Below are 11,798 nucleotides of genomic sequence, written 5' to 3' on the forward strand. Positions count from 1 at the left end.
CGAATGTTTGGTATATAATGTTTATTGTTTCTCTATAGTCAAAATTCATATTTGAAAATATATTTTAAGGACTTACATTTGAAAGTTCATTGAAAGAATATATCTTCCGCGAAAAGAATAGAAATAATAGCACTCTTCAAGTGTTTCTTTAAACATAAATATCAAATTAACTTTCAAAGTTATCGTATAGCAAAAAAGCGAAAACAAAATAAGGATATAGTCTGTAGTAAAGTCTTTAAGTGTTTCTTTCAACTTAAATATCAAATTAACTTTCGTAGTTATTGTTAGAAGAGATACTAAGGAAAAAGTAAGGATATAGTCAGTAGTAAAGTTCGAATAAATAAAAACTAGCTTCTTCCATAGATTGTTAGATTTCAGTGCAGTTATCGGTCCTCGCCACGAAAACCAATTTGTTTCTCACGATCGCGATGTAGCTGGGTGAGCAAGTGCATCCGCAGCTGCGGAACTGATTCTAATAGCTGATTGCACAGCTTGCAGGTCATCGAATTCAAGACGCCATCGCTGAAATTGTTGATCTAATAAAAAACTAATAAATTATGAGTTTTGACTGTCTTACAAGGTGCGCCAACTGTGCAACTCTTCGCAGTTTGACAGCAGCATCATCACACTGTCTGTGCGCTCCTCCTGCAACTCCGGAATGGCGTGCATGGGGAATATGGAACGTTTGCCAAACGGCTCCGCCTGTGGCTCCACGTCCTCCAACTTCTCCCATAAGTAGTCCGCGTTGCTCGAGTGCACCTCAATGTAGCTGCGATCTTTGTTGATGAGACTTCAAGGCAGAGGATAGAAGTATTATTAGATAAATGACCTGTATATCGATCTCTTACCGGAAGACTAGCTTGCGCAGCTGGTTGCATATATTAATGCGTTCGTGTACGCCCATAGTGGGAAATTCTTCGCCCTCAAAGTTAAAGAAGACGCTATCAATATTGTAGCGAATTTGGTTTATCTAAAGTTTAAATTTAAATGTGAAACTACAAGATTAATAATAGCGGCCATCTCCCTTACCAGTCGCACATCATCCTCGAGTATTTTCACATCCAAATTGATCACCATGTCGTGCTCCTCAAAGTACGGTTTCAAGGTCTCCGGATTGTAGCCCAGCCCGGCCAATATGGACACATATTTGGTACCATAGCGATTACACTTGATCTGCATGGTTGGACAGAAGAGCATGGCCATCAGTGCTCCAAATCCGTGCACATTCGGCATCAGGGTGGTGCCACGGGCAGTCAAAGTTTGCCCATCGTTACTCTCCACCGTGGCGTGGGAAACTATCATCTGATCGTGCTGATCCTGGGGATTGGCATCTAGAAGCACGGCGTTAACCGAACTATAATCGATTTTCACGGTTTTCCACACGCCCACACGAATGGTAGATTGCATTGTGGTCTCCAGAGGGCTAAAGGGTCCCTTTAGTAGAACCACCGAGTGGCATCTGTCCAGCGGTGGCGGTGTCAGATCAAGATCTTTTGGCAACTGACAGGAGCGCAAGTACTCTTCATTTATCTGCTGACGCTCCGCCGAAGACAAATGCTTGGAGGTATGCTGTTTGCGTGATCGGAAGTCATGATCCATTCGGGACATGTAATCTTCGTCAGCGCGACGAGCCAGCTTCAGCTCAACCATCTTCTCGTTGAGAATACCGTCACGCATGTGAATAAGAACGGCGGCCACATCATCAAGCAGAGAGTATACCTCCACCTCGACCCGTCCGGATCTGCCGAGCGACCCCAGCATTTCGTTGGCTTTTTGGGACCACTGATTGCTGCTGCTGATCACCGATGATGGCTGCACCAGCGCCAGTCGGCACTCAAACATGCGGGGTGGCAGGTCCCCATACTGACGCAGCAGCTCATCCGGCATCAGTCGAAGCTTCTCCATGGGAAGCAACGCAATGTCGCCATAGTCGATGAAGCGAACATAAAACTTTGGCTGGCGATTTGTTTGGTTCTCTGGTCGGATCACCATGGCACGTTGGAAGTTGGAACAGCGTTTTGCTAGTACCATTAGGCCCTTGGTGATGGCACCCGCATTGGTCACCTTTAGACGCAGCTGTTGCGGGTTGTTAAAAACCTCGGTCATGTTGCGAATGCACTCACCGAAGGTCAGCGGTTGGAAGTAGAACTTGCCGCAGCTGTAAATCTGTTACGATCCTGGTTAATTGTGGCTAATAATGATTAGCGGCCTACTTACGTGGGTAATCTGACCAGTAATTTTCTTGTCGTACACGGAAGGAAGGGCAAGAAGCTCCACGTTCACAGCCTTTGAAGGCGGAACCCAACGACCCTCGATCACCTGTCCAATCTGGCGCTGCTGAACATAGTTCATGGCAATAGTTTGTCTAAAATGGAAGAAATAAAACGTGAAAAAATAATAAGGCGAATGTGGTTACATACTATATAAAACATAAAAGAAAATATATGGGAAAAAATGGAAGGAACTTACTCCATTATGCGCAACGGTCGGTTTAGCTGGTTAAGCCTCATCCTAAGCGCTTTGTAGACTTCGGTTTTGACACGGCCAGGCACACGAACCAGCTTGGAACTGTTATCACAGCAGTCGTCGTGCTTGAACGTGACGAACACCTTCTGAGAGCCGGGCTGGAAGGTCACATCCATATTCTCGGGCGGAATGTTTGCCTCTTGAAAGAGTTCCTTAATTCGCCTAGTATACAGCTCGCCCATGTAGCCGGGCTTAAAGTTGGTGAAATAAACAGTACGGCACGGATCGAGGCCTGAAATAACTTGATAAATTTCACGACCCAGTTCGGGATTTCCATTTTTGGAGCGCATAAAATAGTTGGGATAGAAGGCGCCGGCAATGATAATTTGGAAAATGATCTTCTTTTCCATATCGTTCATATTATGGCTGGCGTCAGTAGGAATTGGTCGAAGACCAAATTTATTGCACCGGTGTCGCAGTTCCTGGACCAGAAGGTGCATCTCTTTTAAAGATCGCAAGGAGACATGAAATCGCTTCGCCCACTGATCGGCAGAATCCTGCTGGAGGCTATTTTCGCACATATTTAAATATGTCTACAAGAAATAAAGGCAATTTTAACTATATGACATTTTTAGACAGCTAGTTTTTGAATATTACCATATAGATGCGCCAGATAGCTATCAAGTCCGAGCCAGAATCATCGGCGAAAATGTAATGCATCCAAAATGACTCGAGCTGACGATTACGTCCTGGGTCAATATACAAGCCTCGCACCGAGAGGCCAGCAGCTGGAAAAGTTTGTGTAATGTGCAATTAGATTTTTAATTGGATGTATTTCACACTAACCTATGATAATCGCTTCGTCGAATAAATTAAACACAAAACCCAACATGATAAGCCGGCTCAGACGAGTGTCCACTGGTAGACGCGACATGATAGTGCCCCAGAAGGTGATGTCGCCGTCCATCTCGTTGTAAACACCATCGACGGTGGGAAACAAAGCGCCCACTTCCTTGAGCAGCAGTATTGTGTTTTGTATGTCGGAGAGATTTGGTGGAGACAAAGCCAGAGCCAACATCTCAACAGGGGAACCCATTTCCAGCTGCTTGGCCTTCAGCACAGAGTTCTGAAGGGGTTGGCGCAGCATCTCCGGGATACCAAACTCCAGCATTTCATGCTGGTAAAATGCCTTGGTAACCATGCGGTAGACTCGACCACTTCGAAGACGACCCACGCGACCGGCGCGCTGGCGACAATTGGCCCTGGAGGCCCAGGTTAGACGGAGACAGCTGAAGTTGGTGGCCGTATCGGTGACCAGCACCTTGGTAAGACAAAAATCGATGACGTACGATACATCCGGGACCGTTATGGAGCTCTCAGCAATGTTGGTGGCGAGAATGACCTTCCGGTAGCCGGACGGCGGTGGCTCAAACACATACCGCTGAGCGTCTGCGGTCATCAGGGAATAGCAGCGTACAACACTAATCATCATGGAGTCACTGTTAGGGAAAAATAAGAAAATTATATGAAACATACTGGACAAATTAAGGAAGTTCGCTTACTCTTCCTTGAGCATATTGGAAATACAGTCCGCCATGCAATCGATCTCATGGATACCGGGCAAAAAAATGAGCACGGCGCCATTACGCATGGCTTCGGTGTAGCTTATGCCTGAATGCTTTTCCGCTTGCCGTTCCATATTGTCAATAACCAGAATAATCTTCACCGCCGCCTTGTAGCCGTCTTCATGGATTCGCGGTTCGAACTCTCCTTCCCTATCGTCTTTCCACCTGATACCGCGCAGCTGATCGCGGTAGAACTTCTCGATCGAGTATTTACGGCCATGACTGGTGCTGATCACTGGTGGAATTGAGTTCCTAGTGGCAAAGTACTCGGCAAAGCCGCTAGGATCGATCGTAGCCGACATCAGGATGACCTTTACATGGCGCGAGTTAGTTGCCAGAAGGCGGCGGACCACAATGAGCAGGAAATCCATATCCTGATCACGTTCGTGCACCTCATCGAGCACGATATGGGTATAGTGGGTCAATGTCTTATTGTTTATCAATATGTTCAGCAGGATTCCGGTGGTGCAGTAGAGCAGCCGAGTGTCCTCTCCTACCTCACGGTGCAGGCCGACCTGATAGCTGCACACGGTGCTCGGTTCCCATTGGCGTTCCTCGCAAACCCTGTTCGCAATAGATATGGCAGCAATCCGACGCGGCTGCGTCACCACAATGTTGCAGTACTGACCGGTCTTGAAGCCCTCATCAAGAATGTATTGAGGGACCTGAAGAAAAATTCATACTTTGAAATAACCGCCTTAAAAATAAGCTTTTCAACACTGAAGTGTTATCAATAATTGGTATATCGGTATACAGTGTTATCAATAATTGGTAATCGGTATTCAGTGTTGTGAAACGTTTTTTGCCGGTAGCCTGGATTGTTTACATTTTCGGAATGATCAAAAATGCGCTTATAAAGATAAAGAATATTGGATAAATGGAGTTGAACACCTACGACGACTGCTGGGAGCTGGTACAGCGCTTCCAGCGATTGGTAAACGATGGAGAAAACTTGGAGTTCGAGGTATTTTGCCGCTGCTGGCGCGAACTGCAGCTGCAGCACCTCTTTACCTGCCAGTCGAACCACACGGAGGTGATAGCCACCACTCTGGCGGCCCTGCATGTGGCCAAGCGGTTGGCCTGCTCCCGGCGCAGCTGCGGGGATACCTTCAAAGCCTCCCGCCCTCAGCGGATTGCAGGATTCTTTTTGCTCTACGTGATCTACCACAAGCAGCCGACACATAAGTTCATCAAGATTGACGTTTCCCTTCGCACTTGGCAGGAGTTGTCGGACTATGTACTGCTGCTGCGCAGGGAGAGCCCAGAGCGTAAGGACACACAGCAGGTGGCTCACATGTTTTGGCGTCTCGTGCAAGACCAGGCCTTCCGCTACACAGCATTGGACTACAGCCAGGGCTTGGATAACCTGGTGGACTACGACAGGCTGGAGAGTATAGTGGGGGCCAGGAAACCAAAGCCATCAGTGAAGCAACAGCGACCCAATAACGTAAGCCTAGCCTACGAGTTGGAAGCCGCTCGGGAACTGGACATGACAAGTCAACCATTCTGCGATCTCGAGTCAGCCTACAATGCCCAGAAGGAGCTCCTGCCCGGCCAACAGCTAGCGCTGCCTCCCACCAAGATTTTCGGTCAGCTGCAGGAGGTCTTTGGCGATATTCAGAAGCTGTTGGCAGGCAACAAAAATCAGCCTGCAGATCAGGTTGAGACGGATCAGAGTCCTTCCAGCTCAAGCAAAAATCAGCTGGAGGTGCGACAGCAGGTGCGATTAAAGGCCATGTACGGCGAGGGGAAACCACTTAAGTCGGAGGGACTGGAGGTTCAGTTTGAGATAAACGAAGCACACCAGCGGAGAATGTCTTCGGCCACCGTGTTCCAGAGGGCACTGCCCGAGGATGTGCAGCGCGAGTACGAACTTTATGAATTCAGTGACAATGACGACGACGGGGACGAGAATGAAATTGTGGGCGAGGAGAGCGAAGTCACAGAGGAAGAGGTTCAGGAACTTCTCGGTTGCTAAATATACAGAATCTCGTGTATGGAAAAGAATTCTCATACTTAATGTAAATAAATAAAATAAAAAATAACTTCATACCCTTGCAGTTTGCAATTGAGTTATTGGATCGTATCGAAAATTAATAAATAGCTAAGTTTGAATTATTCGCATTCTTTAAATCGATATTTTTATATGACAACTTTTTCAACAATTTAAAATTTAAAAAACTCATATCTAAGCCAAAAACATAATATTTTTTAATTCGGAAAGCTAATAGATCTGCTTACTCAATTTAAAATTTTTGCAAATTTTTGAAAATTGTAAAGAATTATAAAATCTTGAAAAAAATATAAAAAATTAAATTTTTGCCGGAACTAGCTAGATTGACTCGGCTGTTGATGCTGGTCAAGAATATATATGCTTTATGGGGTCGGAAATGACTCCATCGACTACAAAATTAATTGAACGGTATAATAAATTTGAAGAATTACGGAAAATGTATTATGGTAAAGTGGGAAGTAATTATTAAAATATATTACAAAACCCAAATGATTCTATCAATGTAGTTGAATTGTTTTATAAAAACAATCAATGAAAAATCTTAAAAGAAATCTGCCAACATATCACAAAACTGCTCCTATAGCCCCAATAATATCTAAAAATAGGAAGACATGCCTAGAAAAGGCGTTGCAAAACCTGCCTGCATATCACTAAAAGTCAAATTTAATTCAAATGTAGTTCCATACTATAGACAATACTAAAATATCAAGACAGTACATCTGCCTTACCCCGATTTAGAGCGATCGGCATTAAAATGTGGAGCCAAGGGCTGGTAGAAAAAGGCAGAGTTGTCAAATACACACATTAATGTGTTCACATTAAACTTTCGGTTACAAATATGCTAACATTGAGCAAGACTTACCTGTGTGGTCTTGCCGCAACCTGTCTCGCCCTTCAGAATGACGACGGGATTAGCATTGATGGCCGTTATGATCTCCTCGCGCTTGGCGTAGATCGGCAAGTTTTTGTCACGGTTGAGATTGAACCTGTACTTCTTGTAATACTCCTCATCCGTGCGGATCTTAATATCCTCGTCGACGTCACACTCATCATCGGTGTCTATGTCTTCCAGGGTGCGACGGCGAGAGCCGTTCGTGTCGCAGCAGCTGATCAAGTGTCGAGTAAAGTGTTTATTGTTACGCTTACAAAAATAGCAAACTCGGCGATTTCCTTACCCCGTCCAAACGCTGCTTCTCCTTGGCCACGATTTCTTCAGCGTATTCGACGCCAACTATCTCGCGTTTCGGGACCTTGGATTCATTGGTTTCCGTGGTCATACTGTGCACGTCAGAACTTACAACCCCATTGTAGGGAGTCAGTTCTCGCTTGCACTCCTTCGAAAAATCGAAGAAATCCATTATATCCTGATCCATAATGTTTTTCTTATTCAATGCAATTTTCTATGAAAAAGTTCTGTCGCCGCGTCCAAAGTTAAAACGGTAAATGGCACAGATGTGATCGCGGAATTATCGATAAGTTATACCATATGGCTCTAAAACTTTATTTTTTATACTAATTCCATTTTTTCATATATATCAAAAGTATGCCTTTAAATTAATGAAGTCATTTTATTTTTCAACAAAAATATGGTAATTATTATATCTTATAGCTTAGCTTTGAAATATATTTTTGAAAATAAGGTGGATAAAACATCGATTTTCCTAATCAATCGCGATGTTACAGAACGACCAATCGATAGTATCGAAGTTTCGCAGGTTGGCAGTACTTATTTCGATTTCGGGGAAATTCAATAGCAAAACAATTTTTTGGCAATTTTAGTTTAATTGGGCCGCAAACATGTCGCTAACTATGCGAATTTTCAGCGCATCGCGCAATGGTTAGTGGGATTCCTAAAGCTTTGCTCCCACTCTCGGCGCGATTTGTGGAAACGTTCAAAATTCGCGTCGAGTGAGGTTATGTAAGCTTATGTCATAGCAAAACAAAGGACTAAAATCAACATATAAAGCTTCCCGGCAATGCATTGAGATGCGGTTTAATGGCAAAATGACTCGCCCACAGGTCAGCGCATGTTTGGTAGCCAAGGGGCCCGGCTGCTGGCCGCACGGACGGAGCCAAAAGACATCGTCGAGGTGCCCAAGGGATATGTGTATGTAAACAACAAGGAGCTGAGCATGGAGTTCGCGGACATCACGGACCGTGCGGCGACCACCATGTTCTTTGGTGAGCTCTTCCGAGGCTTCGCCGTCACCCTGGCACACATCTTCAAGGAGCCGGCCACCATCAACTACCCGTTCGAGAAGGGACCTCTGAGCCCGCGCTTCCGTGGCGAACACGCCCTGCGTCGCTATCCCAGCGGTGAGGAGCGCTGCATCGCCTGCAAGCTATGCGAAGCCATCTGTCCCGCCCAGGCAATTACCATTGAGGCAGAGGAGCGTGCCGACGGCAGCAGGCGTACCACTCGCTATGATATCGACATGACCAAGTGCATCTACTGTGGATTCTGTCAGGTGAGTGGTTTATTTACTCTCATCACTAAGCAAGGACTGGTTTCAAACTTCTTATTTTTAACGCCCTCAGGAAGCCTGCCCCGTGGACGCCATCGTAGAGGGACCCAACTTCGAATTCTCCACGGAGACGCATGAGGAGCTGCTCTACAACAAGGAGAAGCTGCTCTGCAACGGCGACAAGTGGGAGTCTGAGATAGCCTCCAACTTGCAGGCCGATCATCTCTACCGTTAAAGTTGATTGTAACATTTAGAATTCCTTGTTTAGAACGATTTTCCAATTAAAGATCGTTGCCCTGGCTGCGTCTTAACCGATTGTGTTGTTGTACAGTAATATGCAAAATATCACGCAGACTAAAATGAAATTATTTATATTATGGCAAACGGTGTAATACGAACGATTAATATGAATTTAAATTATTTATTTATGTTAAATGCCTTCTGGGGCTACAAACAAAATCTAACATCTAGAAAGAACACATTGAATGGTTTATTGCCCAGGTCCCGCCAAGCTCTTCTCCATGAACTTCTTCTTGGCGAAGCATGTCCACCACTTATTGGGCTTGCCATCCTCAGTGCTAAAGACCTTTTCAACCACCCGGTTGCCGGTTTCGTGACGCAACTGCAGGAGGTACTGCCGCATTAGATCCGCATCCTGTGCGGATTGTGGTTTGGCATAGACAGCGTTCAGCGGGAAACCGGCGTCGCCAGGTATGTCGAACTTGGAGATGGCCAGGCTGTACATGTCTTGCTGACCCTGAGCCTTGTTGGTGCAGCGATTCAGTCTCTTCAGGCACTCGGTTATGTAGAGCGTCACGTAGATGAGCACACGATCCACATCGGACTGAAAAAGGTCTTATTAGTTGACCGAAGCCTACTGAGTTTAAAAGCCCGGCTTCACCTTGATCTCGTATGTGCGAAAGAATACATTGGCTTTGAAAAAGTACAGTGACTCATCGATGATGTCGCTCTCCACATTGGCACTGGGCGCTGGTCCCCGCACCTGAGTCCTCAGCGGCAGGATGGCCATGTTACCCACCTGATGGCGGGACTCTGTTATTTTCGAGTGGTAAGCCTGTAAGCATGGAAAGTGGTAAGAGAAAAGCTTTTTCCGAAAAAATGCTAGCCTGGCAGGGGGCACAACAGCACTGAGAGAACCAAGTAAACTCCTTCTCCTGCCTTTCTGCAACAATCAATAGGGGCGAGCTACTCACCGGCATCCTAAAATATGTAAAAATCTTCGTTTAAACAAATGTTTTTAATGATTTTTTGATTTTGTTGTAGTTTTTCGAGAAAAACAGATTTGTTGTCGTCCCACCTGCTTTTCAGTGTGGCTGCCTTCGCTTATTTAACAAATCCCGAATAAATTACCGGAGATAGGAATTTTTTCACTAATGTCAATAGGTCACACTTATTTTGGCACACAATTTAAAAATTTTTTGGAAAGTTTTTTTTTAAATAACACTAGAATGGCAGCCAAAAATTTGCCTTAACTGTCAATTAATATGCTGGATATCTCGAACTGACAACTAAATTTTCGATGTATGCCACGCACCCAAAAGGATTGGCTTTTGAATTCCCCACACTCTTGGGATTAGAATAAAAATTGCTTGCAGAACGAGGCCAATATTGCCGGTCAACTAACTTTTAGTCAAGTGAAACGGAAATGGCATATAAAAACGTGTGTCTAGAATTGGAAACGCCAAGCCCTCCGGAGACTCCAGCTGTGGCGCTTCCTCCGCCGACATCTGTCGCCACTCTGCGGGCCAGTGCCACGGAGTTCGTTCCACAGGTGCCACTAGCCAGCGACCGAGTGCCAACCGAGTCTGAGGATGAACGAGAAGATTTCTCGGACGAGGACAGATATAGCGTGGAGCGGACTACATTGACTGCTGTGAGTCTTTAATCCATATTCACTATATTTCAATTGTAATGTAATTTAAAACTGTAGCCCAAGCCCGTGAGCTATGGACTCCGCTTTTATAATAGCCATTACGAGCCCGAGAACGGAAGTGACAGTCACTCTGTGGAGGCAGAGAAGAAGAGAAAGTTCAGCTATCGCACTCCCAAATTCCGACCGAATTTGGCATCATCCGGTCGTGTTCCGAAGGTCGAAACAACGTTTTTGCCCTCAACAAAGCCTCCCAAGGAGCTCACGAGCGGACAGCCGCACTTCAAGGGCCCATACATGCCTCTCCTCCAGCACCGCATCGCCAATGCCGATGCATACGGCCTCATCCGGGGTCCCAACGAGCGGAGCAGTATGTTGCTCGACGACATGGTCAAGCAGTTGGCCCGCCTAGACCACTGTCCCTTCAATCTGAATTCCTTATTCCGAAGCAGAGGCCCACAAAATCCATCATCATAGATGCCGGAGCGCAGGTGTCAATTTATAAAATTGTAAGCGTTTTACTGATCAAAGGTGACGCTGACTTTGCAGTCGTTCCTTCAATCAGATTCATTCAGTTGTTGAAAACGGTTGATAGCGATTGAAATATTTAATAAAGCCTGAAATAAAAATGGGTAAGAAGTATAAAACAAAGTCGGTGGCAAACCAAAAGAAGAAGGTGAGTGTTGGCAAATGGGGGCGTTTTTCCAAAATTAGCAAGAACTCGATTTCCATGCTAGGCTGTCCCGAAGGAAGCCCCTGAGACTACAAAGACTAAGGAATTGGAAGTCGTCGATACAACATCCACTGGACCGAAGGATACAGCTTCTATTGTCCTTCCTTCTACGGAGGTGGACAATAAGCACTTGGAGCAAGTGGCGGCCATTGCTATAATGCCGCTACGCTTGGACCAGCAAATTCAGGGTATCAAGGCCATCCAGAAGCAGCTTTTGGATCTTCACCTGCAGCAGGTGATGAAGCTCGACGAGTGCACCAATCTACTACAGGAACTGAATGCCCTTAAGCCGCGCAATGATGTGGAGTTGAAGTTGGTTCTTGATACTTTTGTCCAGGTCAAGGACAAGCTATCAGATGTATTTGGGCACTTTCTGCCTGCTCAGTTGGATATTTTAAAGCAGGTGCTGGGAAATACCAAGGAAACTAAGACAAACTAAATTGTTATTCATAACAATAAAGGAAAATGCCATAACCATACATCTCCTTGGCAAACTTTAAGCGTTTTTTAATTTGAATACCGACTATTTTCATTAGGAAATCGATTAGTTTAAGTTCCGATGGGTTTTTTGGTTATCGTCAGCTGACCATCTTTTTGCAGAAGC

At 45.4% G+C, this 11,798-nt stretch overlaps 6 protein-coding genes across 8 annotated transcripts; 4 read left to right on the forward strand and 2 right to left on the reverse strand.

Moving 5' to 3' along the window:
* Window positions 1-2: 2 nt before the first annotated feature.
* Window positions 3-7,553, reverse strand: spn-E (tudor domain containing 9 protein spindle E). The gene is made up of 11 exons (XM_086838867.1): window positions 7,252-7,553; window positions 6,968-7,211; window positions 4,029-4,756; window positions 3,313-3,965; window positions 3,124-3,254; window positions 2,470-3,059; window positions 2,218-2,365; window positions 1,030-2,166; window positions 849-970; window positions 578-790; window positions 3-522 (listed from the first exon to the last, which is right to left on the reverse strand). Exons 1-11 carry the CDS (start codon window positions 7,476-7,478, stop codon window positions 384-386), a joined length of 4,332 nt encoding a protein of 1,443 aa, XP_086694993.1. The 5' UTR covers window positions 7,479-7,553; the 3' UTR covers window positions 3-383.
* On the forward strand, window positions 4,853-6,151 carry Pbp45 (proximal sequence element A Pbp45). The gene has a single exon (XM_020962844.2). The coding sequence runs from the start codon at window positions 4,969-4,971 to the stop codon at window positions 6,067-6,069; it is 1,101 nt and encodes a 366-aa protein (XP_020818503.2). The 5' UTR covers window positions 4,853-4,968; the 3' UTR covers window positions 6,070-6,151.
* Window positions 7,554-7,816: 263 nt separating the features above from the next.
* ND-23 (NADH dehydrogenase (ubiquinone) 23 kDa subunit) lies at window positions 7,817-8,881 on the forward strand. 2 transcript variants are annotated; one of them, XM_086838870.1, is made up of 3 exons: window positions 7,817-8,023; window positions 8,125-8,573; window positions 8,644-8,881. In XM_086838870.1, the coding sequence occupies exons 2-3, from the start codon at window positions 8,133-8,135 to the stop codon at window positions 8,803-8,805; spliced, it is 603 nt and encodes a 200-aa protein (XP_086694996.1). In that variant the 5' UTR covers window positions 7,817-8,023; window positions 8,125-8,132; the 3' UTR covers window positions 8,806-8,881. The 2 variants fall into 2 exon arrangements, with proteins under 2 accessions (XP_086694996.1, XP_020818455.1); XM_020962796.2 differs by having other exon boundaries at window positions 7,817-7,942.
* A 96-nt stretch (window positions 8,882-8,977) lies between these two features.
* Arpc3A (Actin-related protein 2/3 complex, subunit 3A) lies at window positions 8,978-9,923 on the reverse strand. The gene is made up of 3 exons (XM_020962798.2): window positions 9,785-9,923; window positions 9,472-9,645; window positions 8,978-9,414 (listed from the first exon to the last, which is right to left on the reverse strand). Exons 1-3 carry the CDS (start codon window positions 9,788-9,790, stop codon window positions 9,061-9,063), a joined length of 534 nt encoding a protein of 177 aa, XP_020818457.1. The 5' UTR covers window positions 9,791-9,923; the 3' UTR covers window positions 8,978-9,060.
* LOC110191831 (uncharacterized) lies at window positions 9,910-11,090 on the forward strand. Of its 2 annotated transcripts, XM_086838871.1 has the most exons (3): window positions 10,018-10,464; window positions 10,522-10,970; window positions 11,027-11,090. In XM_086838871.1, exons 1-2 carry the CDS (start codon window positions 10,237-10,239, stop codon window positions 10,936-10,938), a joined length of 645 nt encoding a protein of 214 aa, XP_086694997.1. In that variant the 5' UTR covers window positions 10,018-10,236; the 3' UTR covers window positions 10,939-10,970; window positions 11,027-11,090. The 2 variants fall into 2 exon arrangements, with proteins under 2 accessions (XP_020818456.1, XP_086694997.1); XM_020962797.2 differs by having other exon boundaries at window positions 9,910-10,464; window positions 10,522-11,090.
* On the forward strand, window positions 11,027-11,688 carry LOC110191834 (uncharacterized). Its single transcript, XM_020962799.2, has 2 exons — window positions 11,027-11,137; window positions 11,199-11,688. The coding sequence occupies exons 1-2, from the start codon at window positions 11,090-11,092 to the stop codon at window positions 11,631-11,633; spliced, it is 483 nt and encodes a 160-aa protein (XP_020818458.2). The 5' UTR covers window positions 11,027-11,089; the 3' UTR covers window positions 11,634-11,688.
* The last annotated feature ends 110 nt before the right edge of the window (window positions 11,689-11,798 follow it).

This window comes from Drosophila serrata, unplaced genomic scaffold (genome assembly GCF_035046125.1).
Source record: "Drosophila serrata isolate PLE 108 unplaced genomic scaffold, ASM3504612v1 contig_360, whole genome shotgun sequence".
Classification (NCBI taxonomy): Eukaryota; Metazoa; Arthropoda; class Insecta; order Diptera; family Drosophilidae; genus Drosophila; species Drosophila serrata.